General features: G+C 27.7%; 1 protein-coding gene across 1 annotated transcript in view; it reads right to left on the bottom strand.

Annotated features, from left to right (window-relative positions):
* LOC136976449 (uncharacterized protein PF3D7_1120600-like) overlaps nt 1–20,096 on the bottom strand; it is a 77,895-nt gene that overhangs the window by 26,468 nt on the left and 31,331 nt on the right. Inside the window, 3 exon segments of the mRNA XM_067271728.1 lie at nt 6,091–6,261; nt 7,785–8,065; nt 15,690–15,878. Of these exon segments, the coding sequence (XP_067127829.1) occupies nt 6,091–6,261; nt 7,785–8,065; nt 15,690–15,878 (641 nt within the window).

The following is a 20,096-nucleotide window of genomic DNA, read 5'->3' as shown; positions in this document are numbered from 1 at the left end:
TTCTCTGATTACTTTTAAGCTGCAGTGGTTTTCAAAGCTATACTAAATGCCATGAAATTCTGATCTCTTGAAGAAAGCTAAGACTGCCACTAGAAGTTACAATGACTGACATTGTAAAATGTAATAGATGATGGTAGTTTTTAAAAATTAAAAATTTGAAGAAACTAAGTCGTCTTCCTTTTGGCCATGTCTAATCATCAGAAAACAATAAATTTTTCTTCACAGAGATGACCTTTTATTATAGGCCACACCTCTGCAGAATTATGTAAAGCAGTTAAAAAACGTTTACTGATGATAAGCCAACTAAAAAAACACACACAATTTTAATTAAAAATTTTGTTATCATCAATAAATGTGTATTTTGGAAATCTGTAAGTTTAGTATTTGTTTATTAATGACTAAATTTTAATTGTTCTTATTTCTACATTAAATCAAACAAAATATTTTTTCCTTTAATAACATTTTTATTTTATAAGAAAATAATTGTACTGCTAAAATTCCTTTTTATTTCTTAAAATGCAGTAATGGCTACAAAAATTATATCACCCATAAAATTCTTTAAAAATGTATTTATTTTTCAAATTAAAGTATCAATTTGCTGCAAACCTACACAAAATCATAAAAATTGTATCATTCATGACATCATAAACATAATGCTTTTCACTGGCTGTAAAATCTATTGCAGCAATGTTTCCACTGATTGCATCTTCCAATGTTATAAAAACTTGTGCAAAGGTGGCATATTTTAAAAGCAAAATGGAAAGTTTTTGATAGTTAACACTGCATAAAATGTAGGTAAAGTATTAGGTATTTTCTAGGAAAAGGAAACTGAGCTCTAAAATGTAGTTATATCTGTTTCGGTTTGACATGAAAACATAAATGTGATGATATGCTTCTAATGTTGTCTACAGCAATTTAAAACCCACAGATTTGAGGAAGGAGATGTATGTACAACATAGTAACAGTCAAAAATGTCAGGAAATGTCTAAAACACCCACATGTTAAGCAGCAATCTACCAACTCCAGCAACTGGTTAAAACATGCACATATGCAGCTTACAACAGACACATCTGCATGTTTTCAAAAATTGATTTTGTCACGATATTGCTCATGTTAAATGCCCATTGTAAAGATCAAAATAAAAATTTGTCACAGAGATCAATGTGAATTGACAGCAATTGAAAACTTTATTGATTGACCTGTTGCCTGTGACCAGCTTACAACAGACAATCAGACTATAGACTTTACATGGCAAAGTTTGATCTCAGATATCTCAGCCCATAGATGGAGGTAAAAACAAAATTTTGCTTTTGTCACATCATTGTCCTTGTCTAAACATAGAGTCTGTTACAAAGTGATAGTCACTGAAAAATAATGAGATTTAAAAAAATAATAAGTACATTATGAAACAATAGAAGGAAATTAACTATTGGTTTATTATGATATAATAATAATTTTATCAAAAAACAGTAATTAAATAAATATATAAATAAATTGTAACAACGTTGTATAGGATATACTTGTCCCAAAATGATAGAGCCATTTCAACATTTAAATAAGAAATTTTACATATTATTAAAAAAAAATTTGTCCACCTTGTTTATTAATTACTTTGTAAACTTTATCTCGCATTATATGAATAAGATTTTTTCTCTCTTCAGCTCTGATTTCATACAAAGCATCAATTATTGCCATTTTTAATAATTCCACTGATATATAGGAATAAAAAAACAATATACATTTTATTTACTAAGATACCAAACATGTTTTCTGTAGGCTTAAGATCAGGAGAAAATGGGGCCAGTCCATAAGATGCATACCATTTGCCAAACACCAATCCCAAGTTGATTTTGCATTATGAATGGGTGCATTTATTTTGTTGAAATTGGAAAATGTTTCCTTCAATATTTTCCACAAATGGTATTAAGTGCATTTCTAGTACAGTCAAACCTGTTTTTATGCGGGGGATAGGGACCGCATTAAAAAAAACGCATAAAAAAATCTCACGAAACTTCACGAATGGCTGTAAATAATAGTTTTCGCAACACAATTAAAAAATAATTTTTTTTTTATGCGGTCAACAGGGACCGCATAAAAGAAGTCTCACATAGAAAATAACTCAAAACCGTACTAAATAGAATTTATTGACAACAGATGTCAGCACTTGACTGCATCGTCTGGTCTATCGTCTGTTTTACATATTTTTGTCCAGTTGGTGTTTTGTTGACTTAAAAAGTAAATTATTTCATTTTTCGCATATTCATGCAATAATATTACTATAATAAGTGCATTTATGCTATAATAAGTTTATTTAGCTATAATAAGTCAACGTAAGACATGACGAATCGCACGAGACTAGTCGCCAACTATACCGCACAAATTAAAAATTCGCATTAAAAAAATCGCACAAATAAAAATCGCACATAAAAAGAGCGCATAAAAACAGGTTTGACTGTACTTGCTAATATCCTACAACATTAATTAATTAGCCTGAATACATTAATTAATAGTAAACATTTGAATTATCTGAGATGATAACTTTTTCATAAATAATTTCAATATAAAAAATAAATAATATTTTTATTACTTTCTTATAGATTACAAGATAAAATTCAAAGATGTTTTATTGAGTTTTTGAAATAATTTATTGTCACTTACAGGCTTAACACTAATTTAAATGACATATTTATGGAAATATGTAAGGATAAAAAATTTTTAATCATATTTTTATTAGTTTTATTCCTTTTTTTCTTTATGTGTAATTTATATTAATTTTATATAATGGGTATTTAATTTGCTTTTTGTAATATTTTGCCAATTATCTGGCCCATCCATATTGAATTTGTTCTCATCACTCCATATAAGTTTATTGCTATTTATCATTCCATGTCATGTGATGTTTAGCCCATTCCAAAGGACTGTCTTTGTAGCTTTTATATAGAGTCAGAATTTGTTTCATTTTCTTATTTTGTAGATGTTTAGATATATCTGAATACTGCTGATTTTGACACATTTATGTCAGATGAGATGCAATTTGCCTCAGAATCATTATAGAATTGCTGTTTCTGAAAATTACAAAGAAGTCATCTAGAAGATTCCCTGCACTGAATTCCCATCCAAAATGATGGGAATTCAGTGCAGGGAATCTTCCAGATGACTTCTTTGTTCCATATTCTCCACTAGAGTTGATATAATTTGCTGCAAAATGATGAGAACAGTTTTCCTCTTCCTATGATAAAAACCTTTAATTTATCATGTATTCCAGAACTGTATTTTGTAGAAATTCACCCCTAATCTACTACTGTCCTGTATTTTATACTATACTGTGTACTATTTTGCAAATTCATTGCAACTTAACTGCTGAAGCAGAGATGCCTCTCTCCTTCTGGGACAAGTATAGCTTACAAAACATTGTTAAAATTCATTTATATTTCTATTTTTACTGATTTTTGATAAAATTATTACAGTAGAGCATTGATTATCCGACCCCTGATTAACCGACTTATCAGTTAATCGGCGCGTTCTAGTCGGCAAATTCAAATGTCCGCTAGTGATGTGGTGCTACAATATTTGGTTGTCTTGGCTACTTTATTATTATTTTTGTTTAATTTTTGCATGTTTTAGCTGGCAGCACTGGCTTGACCATGAAAGGGAGACTAGTATTTAAACCAGGCCTAATACACTATACTAATAATGTATTTTTTCATACTTTTTGATTATCTGACTTTTCAGTTATCCGACCAACCCCAGTCCCCAATTAAGTCAGATAATCAATGCTCTACTGTATTATAAGATATCACAATAAACTGATAATCAATTCCTTTTTGTTGTTTTGTAATGTTCTATGCAAACAAATATGAGAGAAAACAAATAACTGTTTATATGGCAAAATAACAGGAAACTGGGAGCCAGTTAGGCCAATGTGGCCAAGGGCTAACTGATTACATGGTAATTGTGAAGCTCTAGATTCATCTAGTAGTGACATTAAAACACTTTGTGTCTGTATGGGAATTAGGTGTACAATGTGCTTCTTATTACATTTTTAATACCATTACTTCACTGTGTCTATCATTTTGGAACAGACTATATTTCCAAAATCTCACATTTAGTGATCATGTAGTTGGTTTAAACTTACAACTGAAATTAGCCCAAAGACTTTCCTGGTAAATTTTGACCTCTAATATCTCAGCCCATACATAAAATTTCAAAAGTCTGACTTCATCACGACATCAGCCTTGTCAAGTTGCACATATTTGCAAAACATCATGTTTAATGGTCATGTAGTTGCTATGTACTGCAGTCATAGATAAAACACAGTGGCATAGTGTGGGTGTCAGCTGCTCAGGGCGAAAGAAAATTTCGCCGTCCCCTTATTTAGGTATCTCAATTTAAAAGACTAAAATATACAGTAATTCTAAAGAACTTTTCAGTAAGAACAATCATCATTATTGTGTATTGTACAGGTTCAAATTTTTACAAGATATTATAATTATTTATTTGAAATTTTGCCGCCCTCTAATGGTGCCACCCCCACCTCGCTACACCACTGATAAAACACATTCTGACTTATGAAGAGCTTTGCTTATGTTCTGCTCAATAGTTGTAGTTTTAAATGTTGAGAGTTTATCTTCTTATAAAATAGAATAGAAAGCATATTGTCATCAATCAACAACTGTGCATTTGTTACAAAGGAGACGCGATCAAAACAGCATTACAAGAAATGCTGGATCAGGTGGTAAGCATGCAAGTATGCCATGCCAGGATAGGCTGCTGAAGCATCTCAGTCTGTTAGAGTGAACTGCTAGGTCTTCCAAACTGAAGGTAAAGCGACTGGAACAATAAGGCTGTAAAAAAGGAACATGCACAATCTTTGCAATTTCATCTGTATAAAATATGAATTTAAAAGCCTACTGCCCACATAAAAACAATTATTGACCAGTATAAAATTCAAAGATAACAACTTATCTAGAGTAAAAAGTATGCAGAGTGAAACTGTTATGTTTTTGGATGTATCCAAATTTAACATGCATTTGACAGCAAACCTTATGTTAGTCTGAGAAAAGCAAGACCTATAACAGGGATTTCTTGATGAAGACTGTAGAGTCAAACAGCATTTAATTGCATATCGAGTAAAGATGTTGGCAGATTACACTTTATGATTGCAGAGCACTATAACTATCTGCCGTGCTAATTTCAACAATCAGGAATCAATTTTGTGACAGAATTCTGCATCTTCCAAAATGACTTTGTGTCTGCCACCATAAAAGAACATTGAGTAAAGGTATAATGTGTCTTTCTCTACAGTTTATTAACATTACTGTCATTTAAACTAACACACATTGTTGTTTAGATAAAACAAAAATTCCTACAAGAGGACTAGATCTGATGTTTAAACTAGCCAGGTAACCATCCTCATCTCAACCCTATTCAGAATTGCTGATATATTATGGACATAAAAACTGTAGAAAAGATTCCTAAAAATAAACAGCAACTGCAGGAGTGTATTACAACAGTTTGGTATCACAAGCTTGGTTTAGAATACTTAAAGAAACTCATCCACTCTATTTGGAATGCTGCAAAGCTGTTATTACAGCTCAAGATGGCCCTGCATAAGTATTAAGATTTTTTTTCAATGAGAAATAATTTTGTTGTGTTTTTCAGGACTACTTAGGCTGTGAACACCTCTGTTTTTTGCTTCCATAACTGTAAATGGCACAGTTCATATAACTGTTCATTAACAGTATTGGTGAGGCTGTGGTGTGAAATAACATTTAAGTTTGATGTAGAATTATATGTAATAATTGCATGTTTTTTGTTTATTCTTCTGGTTATGTTATCATTACAAATTGCAATTATAGTTTAAATACACTATTTTGCACATCTGATGAATGTGGTTTGATATATCATAGGTGATGCAAGTTCCATGATTGCTACTGTATATGTATGATTCTTAAAATAATGTAATCTTATTTATAGAGTTAAAATACTGGAGAATTTAATTAATACATTTTTATTATTGTTCTGAATGTTTATATAAATAACAACTTAAAACAAATAACAATATTCATAAAATAAATAATATTCACTTACTGTTCTCCACAATGTACAGCCTTAAGTACTCCAACAGCAGCTGTAGTAAGTCTATCAAAACCATGACCAACATGATCCGCATGGCATTTTGTTCTATCTTCAAACATTATTTCTCTTGGTTCTGATGATCGAGGTAGATAATGCAAATTGCGAAGTTCATTTAAGCCACTTCTGAAAATAATAATAGAAAATTCAATTTAACTTTTGAAAAACAAAGCATACATTTACCAAAAAATACAAATACATAAATTTTTGTTATAAATTATTTATATTTCTCTGTTTCAAAAGATTTTGACTTTCCACCTCAATTCATGATTAAATGAATCAAGATGGAAAAATTCATCTTCATAATTATGGATATGGCCCAAGGTTCATTTTTGTTAGACACCACTTTCATTTTAGAAAATATTGAAATCTCTGAGGGGATAGCATAGGAAAAATTGGTTACTTCCCCCATGCTCTCCCATTCTGGCTGTCATTTTTCATTTAGTGGTTTTGTATGTACAGTACCATCAACATGTCTCTGGAATTACACACGCTTTTCCTTTTTTCTTTCTTTCCATTTCTATTTTACTTCCTTGTTAAATCAAAAATTGTTGGTCATATGTCTTACTTTCATTCTGTTTTTTTTTAAAAGATTTCTAAAGCTTAAAACTTCTTTATAACTTATTAAAGATAATTTTGTTTTCTGGCCATTTATTCTTGTCCATTCCTTGTTGCTTATTCTTCCAATTTCTCTAGCCTACACATGATAATCTGTTGAATCAAACACTTAAGATTTTTATTTTCAGAGAATTGAAAATGCAAAGACAAATAAATGAGAACAAATATCTAGAAAATAAGAATTTAAATCAAAATAATCCTTAACAGATTGTAAAGGAAGGATAATGACTATTTTACAAGAAAAAAGAAAATGGAAATTAAATGGCAAGAAATGATTAACTTAACATAAAATAATTTAAATCAATATCATAAATTCTCATTTAAACAAGCATTTAACAAATTAGTCCTATTTTCTAATTCAATAATTTAATGTGAAGATACATAAGTCTTGTATTGCAAATTTTATGCTTTCCCAAATGCTTCAACTTGTAGAGCTCACTACAAACTGAACTATTTGGGAAAATCATACAAATAAAAATAAAAGAGCTTTCTAAGGCTTAAATAATCAGTTATTTTTATTACTACCAAAACCATGATTTATTCATATCCAAGACATCATCATATAATTTGAAAGATAAAATATTCTGAATTATTAATATTCTCAATTAATTTAAAACAATACAATCTTTTAGTGGATTTATCAAATTACTATTAATAAAATTATTCAACTGCAAAACTCAACCAACCACAGTTTTTAGTTGTCTATTGGACATTGTAAAACTTATATTTAAGTTTCTTGATTTTTCATTACACTTAAGTGAATTTAATACATATTAGAATGAACATATGAATCAAAAGTGAGATTTTGTGATGTGTTTCTGTATCGACATTTAAATACTTAAATCTTAGTTTTTATTTTATATTTTGTGGATGGAATTATTTAAAGTATCTATCCAAAAAGTTTATAAAATTTTAACCATTTGTAAATATTTTTAAAGAGAATAAAAATTTTTAATCTTTTAAATTAAAATATTCATATTAAAAAAATAAATAATATCATTCAATTTAAGTAAATAAAATGTGATCTATACCTTTTTCTTTTACAGGGTGATTTAGGCATGTCAGCTGTAGGAACAAGTTGTTCTCCTGGTCTAATCCAAACAATCGGTCCATCGTTACTTTCTTGTGGAGATTCCATTTGGACGGAAGAAAGCTGACCCCATGGCATAGTCAGTTTTAAAAATGGGCATTTTTCTAATTGGTCTAAAAATTCAGGAAAATAATCACCAACTTCTTCATGTACTGTTCCTACTACACTGATCTGATGCAAGGGACCAGCTCTGTAAGTTCCCTTGCTGTATGTTTTCTGAACCTATATTTAAACAAAATATGCAATTGAAATATATGTAACAAAAATAAATAAATAGCAGTTTTAAAATATATATATATAAATTTTCTTATATATTTATGTATGGAATATTTAATAAATTAATTATATAAGCATCTTAGATCATTTATAAAAAAAAATTAGTTAAATAACAAGTAATATATATAAAAAAAATTGATATATATACATTTTAAACTGTTATTTATTTATTAAATTTTGATCACAACAAATGATAAATTAAAACTAAGCATATACACAGGGCTGCCACTGTCCCTTTGACTTTAAAATAGTTTTTAGAGACTTATTCAAATTAAAACAGGGATGTAATAGGGACTTAATAATTACTTTTTAAAATGATTACTAATAGATAATGTTTAATACATAATTATATTTTCCATAATTATAAATAATAAAATTTTTATAGTATAATTATGTTGACTTTACAAACATAATATACAATTCTGATCTTATAATTTAAGCTTTTTAGAAGGTTTCTCATTCCAAGACTCTCATTCCAAAACTTCTGTTTTCTTTTTTGCTTCCCTGCAAGCTGTTTCGGTATAGCTTGTGCTACACTAACTTATAAAAAAATTTTTAGAATCAGCTACTTTTTAAAGTCAGTTGTTTGCCATTTTAAATGTTTCATCTGATGTGTATTATTTTTCTTTTTCCTCTTTTTTTACATTCTTTCATTTTTCTTCATCTTTTTCTAGCTATTGCTTTTTAATTTTCACATCTTTCTTTTTCAATTCTTCTTAACTCCACTTCTTGTTTCATTGTCTCTTGTTTTTTTTATTCTTAGAATCTAAATATTCCTTATACTCACCATGAACAGCTTGAGCCATTGAAAGTTCTTTGGTTGTAACAGCTAACTATGGCTAAGTTTTCTAAACCTTCTAAGCACTTGCATATCATTACTAAATTTAACATATGTCATCCATCAAAGTTTGTAAAGAAATTGAAAATCTTCATTCAACATAAGTGTTACAATTTGACAATGCTACTGCAGTTTTCACAATTTTTGAAATATTTTCATATTCCAAGTTACAAACATCTGTCTTTAGATTCATAAATTCAGCACAATAGTGATAAATTCTTACTGCAAATTCATTTGAAAGGACTTCTTTTTCAGTGAGGAGCAATGACCATTCATCCAATAATAAAGCACTCAAAATATTTAGAGAATATTTTGAATGATTTCAAGGATATTTGTTTTTCTTTTAGCAGAAAATCATTATTTTGGTTGAAGGCAGAGGAATCTTTTGAACAAATCTTCATTGATAAGGAACAATTTTTGTAAAATTTCTTTCCCCTGTACTTATGTAATCAAGACTGCAGATGAGAATAAGAATATGCACATTATTGCAAGTTTGGAAATATCTAGACCTGACAGGTATATTTGAAATTGTGGACCATGAAATCCCAGAATGTAGACATTCTTGGACTTTGTCCTTATTGAGAAACAAGTGAGGAAATACCAAACAATATTCAGTGTCAACCAATATCTAAATATCATGACGACTGACAACAAAAAAATAAAAGTCAACTACTCAGATTGGGAGACAAATTCATCAAAGGAAAAGATCTGATGACCACAATGAATCTGACTTGGAGGATAAAAAATGTTGCTGGATAGAACATTCTATTCAAATCCGCAGTATGACAGATTCTAATTGATAAGCTAGCACATATAAATACAAAGAAAGCCTCAATGTGAAAGATGAATGGCAAGTTGTCAACTTGCAACATGTCAGAAAGGAGACATGTCACATTGTTTCAACACTCAGAACAATGTAAGCCTAGAGAACAGAAACTGATAGATAAACTGGAGCTACAAGACATAAGAAAGCAACTTAAATATGTTCCACAAACACACAATGCTTAGTAAACATGTTAACTTGAGAGTAAATGTACAATAAAACGTGGTCATGTAGTAATGTAGAAATATTTGGCTTTTTACATTGGAAGACTTGACATAACATTCTAGAAATTGTTCCTTCATTCCAAGAAATTTTATAGCAAGAGCATTGTCTTTGTTGAATATTGATTTCTAAACACAAAGGGAAGGTATGATTTCCTGACTCATAGCTTCTCATAGACTGGTTTTATAGATAGAGAATTAAGTGATGGTTAGGCAAGAAGCTTCTACATATGACTTTTGAAAACATTTAGGGTACAAAGAAAACACTATCAGGCATATCTGGTAGCAATTTCTTGTCTACCATAATACCTGATAGAGTAAATTAACAAATTTCTCCATGTCAGATTAACATGTTCTTATCCTACCAATAACTTCAAATTTTTCAACAGTGATGTAAGCCTCGCATACAAAGTGAAGGCCATTGTTGACTTATTTTTACCAAATTTTGAGTTAACATGTTCTTGCCCTAAGGTCTTCAATTGACTAGTTTGCCTAGGCCTGAGTGTAGCCCTGTTTTTAGTAAAAACTTTAAACACCTTAAACAAATTTATAATAGTATAGAAAAATTACCAGATGGCAAAAATTGTTGCCAAATTGCTAAATGGTTTGAAATATTACCAAACCTAATAATAAATTACCAGACTTGGCAACTTCTTTGCAAATTTCCCATCCATCACTAAGCAGTGCTCCCTACTAAGTCAGTGCCAATCAAAAGCAACAACAACCGTATATCACAGGGCCATATTGACAATTTACATGTGGAGAGAACACTATGTCTAACATGTATTAGTTCTACAGGATTCCAGTGTCAACAAAAACATCCTATCCAATTCTCCATGCAGGACTTCCTATGTAACTATATTAACAAAATTAATACATCTTCAGTACTTTTGGAATAAAATGGTGCAGGGAACTATTGACTCATCTTGTATGCACAAACACATACATACGCACACATGTTATATTGGGGTTTCAGTATATATATAAACTGAATTTGGAAATGTATTGAATAATTACATTTGAAATATAAAATAAACGTATCAAATAAAGTTGTAGAGTACAAAAAAACGGACTTTAGCGACTTTTTCACAAAAAGGGGGTGTTTTTAGGGACTTTCTTTAAAAAAGGGATGGAATAGCAGCCTTATATATATCTATACATATAAAATATATTGATATTCACTAACATGAAGTGTTTGAATGGAAGCAATCTTTTTAGAGAAAAACAAAAACAGTGTAGTTGAAAAAAATGTTACATTAATCAAAAAAAAAATCTCAAAAATTAAAAGAGTTTAATTTTTATAAAATGTCTCTTTAAATTCAACTCTTTTAAGCAAAACAATGCACTGTCTCTCAGTATTATACTAATTTAATGACAAGTAAAAAAATCAAATACAAGTACTTTCAACAAATTTATCATTGTCTTCTTTTTATTTAGAACACAGAATAACCATATTTGAATTAAAATGCTAAATGAATTTTCAAATGGGCTTGTATGTAATGTATCAAAATTTAAAATTTGGAAGTATGTGCAAAAGATATTAAATAAAACTATATTAATCAGGTTACTTAAAAGAACAAAATAATGGCTGGCTTACATCAGCTATTTACTTGTTTTATTTTTCATCTGTTTACAAAGTGGGAGGTGTGCCTTCAAGACTGCTAGGCAAACTTTGGAAGGCAACTACAAACCTCTGAGTTGATGTAATGTTATTGCACCAATGAAGTGAAAGAAATGTATTATTCATCTGGGAAACTGCATATTTTGATCAATAATACCATCAATAGACTCCCATTAGATTTTCCAAACTTATGAATATCACTTTAGAAAGACAACAATGATAAATTTGTTGATAGTACTTGTTTTTTTCACTTGTCAATGAATTATTGTAAAGCTGAAAAGCAGTGCATTTTTCTTCTCTATACTTGTACATGGTGTCAAGTGCCACAAGAAATCCTTTAACTCCTTCAAAATATTTTGTCACATTAGGGTAGTATATGATTATAATAATTGCTAGTCTTTCAGTTTAATATCATTAATTTCACTTCTGCTTTGATACTTATTTATATACATATATTGTTTTAGAAATGAACATATTTTATTTGATTGTAAAGGTTTGCAAGCTTGGAATAGACAGCATTATAGCAATGATGTCTATTCCATTTTGATGACAATTAATGAAACTTGCTCTAGCATTTGTTCAGTGCAGACTGGATTATTCAAGAGTGCTTATGATATGTTGAGATTGGGTTGCCAAAGATAGTCAGGGACAAAGTTGCTATATATACATATAGAAGAATGAATAGAAAAGAAAAAGTAGAAATTCTCATATTCTTCTTATTTCATATAATAAGTATTTTACATTAAAAATATACAGAATTCTCTGTTCTTAAGACTTAATATAATAATAAATTATATAAATACAATACCAACTAATATTGGCAGTATCTCTATTTCAACTTCAGAACTTCTATAAGCTTATACTTGTATTAGTGAAGAAAATAAATAAAGTTATTTTAATTAAAAACATGTAAAAGATATTTAATTGATATCATTTACATAAAATTGAAAGAATCAAACATAATACATGTTTTAATTCTTTCAAAAAAGAAAAAATTTAGTAGCTTTTTTTTATCTTTTTTAGAAACATTTTGAGGGACTGAAACATAATTTTAATGATTTTATTCTGTAACTTTTCAATATTGTTCACTTACATTCAACTTCTATTTATTATTGTTATTGTTTATATTTCAAATTATTAATGGTTATTCAACTTTTTATAACTTTAAAACTAATCCTTTTTAAAATTGTAATTTCAATAATTAAATATTTCTATCATTATATGCACATATACTAACTTTCAATATAATTGATAGTTATATGTATATATATATAGTATATGTGCATATAACAATACTGCTTGAACATGCTGCGATATTTTTGGAATGAAAGTTGAATATTGATAAAAGTCACATATGCAATTTGTCATCACATGCAAAAAACCATAAGATACTACATACAACTTAGCTTGCACATCAGGATAACAACCTGTTGTTTACATCAGGGCATTGCAGTTCCACAATCACATTCTTCTGGAGAGTGTTGGTAGAAATCTATGTCAATAATGTTTCGACAGCATTGTTTATATTAATTTAGCCAAGCACAAAGCAAAAGCCAGATTTGTTACTGTGTTGGAAATGCATTGTCGCAATGCGCAGGATAACACAATAAATGAATGCCAAATTGGGCATAAAAAAACTACATGTGAATTCACTTACCTCTACAGGAATCTAGCAAAATGGTCTCCTGGAATGTCCAGATGTTTCCAGTTTTTTTATTAATCACTGTGCTTTTTTCTTTTGGTGCAGCCATGTTTGTTTTTCACTTCATCTTCAACCAAGGATGATGTCACATATGATGTCAGTCAATACTAGATTATCATTGGCTGGTTTATCACGACTACATGCAACTATAGTCACACAACCCTTGCAATAAAAACTACAGAAAAACTTCTCTGAAGCAAGATTGCATAAAAAATTGCAATGTATGTTGCCTCCAAATGGCTGCACGCAATGTATGTTGCTGTTTGTGCCAGGTAAGACAGAATATAGATAACGAAAGTATAACAATCACTTAAATGAATATTTAGTCTCAGAATAATATAATCAATGCCAAACTTCATTGAACTGCTTTTTTTGACACAATTTTTATTGTAAAGATCATAATCATTCTATTCTAAATTGTTTTTTAATACAGTCAGTCCCTGACTTTTACCTGTCTTAAGTATGGTTGGTCATAACTAATGTATTAAAAAATTATTTTTGAGTGAAAATAATTAGTCACACTTGTTAATAGCACAGTGTGACTATTAAATGTTAAACATAATACTAAATGGGCAGTAAACATGTTCTACAAAATAATAACTAAGTTTATTCATCATTAACTAAACACAGATTAGTGTCATTAGTGCCTAAAACCTAAAATGAAGCTAGAAATATGAGCAACTTAATAAAAAATTATCATTCTAATTTTGAATTTATAATAAAGTGTATTAAAATCAAAATAATTAAATAAAATTAACAATAAAAATAAAAATTCCATATAAAGATTTGTATAGTTCCTCATTATAATTTTTAGTGTCTTTAACCATGTTTATTTCATGTGTTCCTTGTTGATAAAATACTATAATTAATTAATTAAAATATCAATTTGTATAAATAAATTGATTAGTATGGCTAGTAACAATATAAATGAGTCATCATCTGATTATAATATACAATACATATGGTATATGATACATAATCTTATGCATAACCTTAGGGACTGCACCCCATTATCACCATTATTTTTATGTTCAATTTGTGACCAATTCACCATATGATGAGAATCCTGAAACAAAACTACATCATAAGTCAAAGACTAACTGTATTTTATAATTAAAAGACTGATTTATCCCTTCAAATTTTAAATTTTAATTATGTAAATTTATTGTATCATATATGATTATTATACGATAGTAAATAGTTCAAAATATTGTCAGAGCTTATAAAAGCAGAGTAAAAAGTCTAACAAAGCATTGTCATGATTCATTTAATCATAACAAGTGAGATCCATTCATATCAATATGCCAATAAATAAAACTTTATTTATTAGGTAGAGAAAATTTACACAAGTTGCAAGAAAAAAAAAAATACATAACAAACAACAACATTACATAACATATTAGTAGTGTGTATCAATGTATGAGTTTATTTGGTGTTATCAGGTTATATTTTTTGAAAATACTAATTATATCATATTGATATATGTTGATTGTGTAAGAATAATTTACTATCAAGAATAATAATAAAGAACTAATAAAGAATTTCATTGATAGTATATTAATACATATCTAGTTTACTTTCAACAGTACTACTCACTTGAAGACCACTAATGCAAGTTTTATGAGAATTATTTCATATTCTAGCAATATAGGGTAATGTCTGAATTCCTCTAATGTGTGACTTTATCTAATGGACACATATGAAGAACAAAAGGAAGTTACATGATGTTAGATGAAGGAAGTTAGATGATTGTGCTTACGGCTAAGAAATGATTATGCTTTTGATTTATTTATATAAAATATATCTTTGATTAAATTTTACATTAAATTTATAATTGAAAAGCAGAGTGTATAAAGAATTTTTACTTTATCCAAAAATGGAAAATTATTATTTGAATTGAGATTGATGGAATAATGAAAAATATGCTATGTACTGTACATAGCATATAGGGCAGCATCAGACAATGTAATTATGATGACTGAAAAATACAAAAATTTCTTGAGCAACATTATCTTCAAGAAATGACCATAAAACATACTTTCATATTTACTTCAAGTTTATTAAATCTTTCTTTCCAATAAAATGTTTTTAATTATATTATAATTAAATAATTAATTACATTTAAAACAATTAATTATATTTTAATAATTATTGTCTAATTGATTCATCCAGAACTAACTCCCCATTAAAATTTTATTTTCTATTGCACCCATAACAATTTTTGTAATAAATCAATCACTCTTAGATTTACAGAATTACATTGACATAAAGTTTGCCACGAATTAATGATTTAGTTTAGTGTAATATGAAAATTTTAATTATTTTATATAATAAATATTTTGATATAAAATTTAAAAATACTTACAAGTTCATAAAACTTAGCCATCGTAGTCGTTTCAATATCAGACTGTCTTCCTAACACACCAGTTTTCACAACAAGTCCAGGATAATTTGATGAAAAATATTCCAATAAGTCAGGAAGATAATGAGCTGCATTATGTACAATGCCCATCACATATCTAGCAACACCAGTAGGCTCTTCATAAAATGTTTCCTAAATATTAAAAATAAATTGTTACATTGTTTTCAAAATAAATTCTTAATTTATTTAAATGTACTCCACTATGACAAAAATGTATTTACCATGATATATACATGTCATATACCATAAATTTAATTCTACCTAAAGTAAAAGAATCCTAATATTAAAATAATGTAGATTATTTCTAAAAAATAACTTTGGTGCAAGTAACTGTTTCAGAAAATGTATTCCTAAGATAAATTATTAATATTTAACTGTATTTCATATATATTATACAACTCAATCTAGTGTATTTTAATGTTTGATTTTTTCTTCCTAATCATATTAACAAAGTAAAATAAATTAATGCTTAATATATCATTCGTTGCTTGACTGCTTCATAAAACATTATCACTTTCAATCAACAAATATTATTTGGGCTTTTAAGCAGCCAAACCAGAAAAGCAAAATCTTAATTAAATGTTGACATTACTACTGATTTTAGAGAAATGTACACAAGAGTGTATATTAGAGATATGCAATGAAAACAAATTATCAACAGTTAATTATCAAATATTATAATAAAACATGAAACCAGTTAATTTCGTATAGAAAATTATTGATAATTTAATATTTTTTGTTGTTTCTAAATAAAAACAACATTTTTAAAATATTAAAATTCTTAAATTAAAAACCATGTATATCACAATGAGTAACATCAATAAAACTTATTCTAGTTTAAATACACTATATCAGTTTTTTTTTTTTTTGTTAATACAAGTTTCTTCAATATTTATTACACAATTTCAATTAATATTATAATTTTGATAATTTATCATTACCACTTGAATTTTTTATTACTGTTTTCAATAAATCAAGATAAGTTTTTTTGACTAATAAATCAATTTCACTTCTGTTAGTGATAATGTGAAGTTTATATTAAAATTCTGTTTTATTTCTACTTACCATTACTTGTCCAGAATTTTATTTTATCTTACTAGTCTTTTCACTGTTAAATTACTGCAGAGTAATAAATATAGTTCTTGTAGAAACTCTGAGAAATAAAATATCTAAAACTTTCACCAATAAACAAACCAAATTTAAAATTATAGAGTGAGATGACACACATCAATGGTGATAAAATCTAAGCATTAACGGATTAATAAATCTAATTATTATGTTGATCATCAGGAGTAATTACAAAGTTACAGCATTTGAATTTTTGAACAAAATTACATCTCTTATTGTAACTGATATTTGCTGATAACTAGTGTATGGTATTTGTTTCATTTTATTCAAAACTAATGTAAATTAAGAATTAATGCTTTAACATTTTATGGTTGTCTAACAGGATGGCGATCCTTTTTGAGCTCGTTTGCCATATAGTAATCATACTTAGCTTTAAAAGATGTTTATGCATGCCAAACTTTTAGACTTCAAATAATAATATTTAAAGAAATTAAACGAATATGTTTAATTAGAATAAATGTAAAAAAGTTGGCTGAAAAAAATAGGATGATCAGGTGATAAACCAAATAGATGATTAAAAAAGACAGATGATAAATATAAATTGTATGATACATTACGTGCCAGATGATTTCTTCTTACATGCCATAGATTCACCACCCCTAATATAGTGTAATTCCTGAATTCCTCTAATGTGTGACTTTATCTAATGGCCATATGTGAAGAACAGAAGGAAGTTAAATGGATGATTTTCTTATGGCTAAGATATGATTATGCTTTTGATTTATTTATAAAAAATATATCATTGTCCATTTTAGTTCTAAGTAACTTATCTTCCATAAGCCCAATGACTCCATTATCATTATATTTGTGTTGCTTAATATAAAAAAATAATAAATAAAAAATCAACTCTAACTTCTATATTGATATATGCATAAAATAAAGCTAATCAATACTGTATTATTATTATTTTATTTTATGCACATATCAATGGAAATATGATTTTAGACTTTTAGATATACTTTTTTTGGATTTGATTTTCCTGCATTTTGGCATCACTGTTTGGAAAAAAAAGCTTTGAGCAAATCTATACTTTTTAAATATATTGTTTGTGTTTTAAACTAAAAACTAAAATAATAGAAATAATTTGCCACACAGAAACAAAATTAATTTTGATTAGTTTTCAGATAAATATTGAAACAAAATAAATATTACTTCTTATGAGAAATCATATTTGGAACAATGTTTCATTTAAAACAGAACAAATAGCTAATTAGCTAATAAAAAGTGAAAAAGTAAATAGAAATTAAACAGAGGTAAAAAATAACTCATTTTTATTATATTAATAGATTTTATAATTTCTATACTTAGGCAATAAAAACCTATTGTAAATAAAAAAAAATTAATAGTAAAATTTTTTTTTAAATTTGGAATTTATATAGAAAATGCTATACAGAAATGATGATAATGATTTTTGTATAGTAAAATCTACTTAGTATAATCATGGATATTGTTAACCATAATTTAATATAGTGTTTTAGGATTTGCTAATTCTTACTGTAAGTTAACTTGTAAAACTCTGCTTATTGTAATTAGAGTTCAGTTGTAATCATCATCTTCAGGTAAAGAGGCAAATAATTTCATTAAATTAATATGCCTCAATGTCCTTAATTTATTATATTATTATTTCCGTCTACTAGTACGTATTTTCTATTGGCAGGACTTATTAGACTGGCTTTAAGGATACTGCAACACAGTTTCACAGATCAGAAATTTGTTTTATTTGATTTACCTGGACACACACATTTTAATATTGCGTTTCAGACTCGTTCGTCCCTCCTCAGCAGATATTTATGTAATACATTCTATATAAATTAAAAACAATTAAATAATTTTTTAAAAAACCACATTTTAGATTTCCTGACAAAAATTTTTTTTATAAATTCACCGGTTTTAATATAAAATTCTTACAATTTCTAAATTTTTTCCCTTCATTCCTATTTTCACCAGACCTTCGAGTTTAAAAATTAATAACAGTAACACTGTAAACCTAACCCTGTATTATCCCTAAGTTGTTTGAAAGAATTAAAAAAGTATTAAATAGTAGAATTAATTTAATACCGGAAAAAGTAAATACAACTAAAAAACATCTATGTTATAGAAATGAAGAAAAATATGATATATTAGAAGAAAAAGGATTAGTGTATTCCTTTAATTGTAATTGTCAACCGGAAAAAAATATATATCGGGGAAACAAAAAGAAAATTAAAAATAAGATTAAATGAACACATCCAAGCAATAAGGGGAAATTATGCAAATTCAGCAGTAGTGGAGCACTGTAATTCCACAGGATGTGAAATAGTACTAAATTCAGTAAAAATAAGGAATAAAGAAAAGAATAATTATAAAAGACAACTATACAAACATATTAATATAATTAGACAAAATAACAGAATAAATAATATTACCAGAAGAGAAATACACCAATCATGGCGAAGAATCATAGAGGAAGGGGAGTGTCTGAAGTATAAAAAGAACGATGGAAATAAGTGGAGACGAAGAGTAAGTCAAAGTGAACAAGATGAGATATAAGTTTGGAAAATAGTGTTTAAATGTAAAAAACAGAAATAAAGTTAAAGTTTAATATAATAATTTGTTTTAATACAGGGTTAGGTTTAGAGTGTTACTGTTATTAATGTTTAAACTCAAAGGTCTGGTGGAAATAGGAATGAAGAGAAAAAATTTAGAAATTGTAAGAATTTTATATTAATGTCAGTGAATTTATAAAAAAATTTGTCGGAAAATCTAAAATGTGGTTTTTTAAAAAATTATTTAATTGTTTTTAATTTATACAAAATGTATCACATAAATACCTGCTGAGGAGGGACGAATGAGTCTGGAACACAATATTAAAATGTATGTGTTCAGGTAAATCAAATAAAACAAATTTCTGATCTGTGAAATAGTGTTGCAGTATCCTTAAAGCCAGTCTAATAAGTCCTGCTAATAGAAAATATGTACTAGTAGACAGAAATAATATTATAAAGAGGCAAATAGTTATACAGTATTTTTATGTTATTTGCCTCAACATGTGATCAAGTGCAATCATTACCATTCTTAAACAGTGCTTTAAAAATTAAATGTTAATAATTTTAATCATTATTTACTCACAGTACAACAAAATTCAAATTACTATAATTCTAGAGAGATTCCATGATATTTTAATTTTGCACCAGTTGTGTGTACAAATGAAGATGTTATATGCCAAACAAATTGTAAAAGTTT

The sequence above is a fragment of the Centruroides vittatus genome, unplaced genomic scaffold, assembly GCF_030686945.1.
Source record: "Centruroides vittatus isolate TY-2023 unplaced genomic scaffold, ASM3068694v2 contig_400, whole genome shotgun sequence".
Taxonomy (NCBI): domain Eukaryota; kingdom Metazoa; phylum Arthropoda; class Arachnida; order Scorpiones; family Buthidae; genus Centruroides; species Centruroides vittatus.
This window is presented reverse-complemented; position numbering and strand designations above follow the sequence as displayed.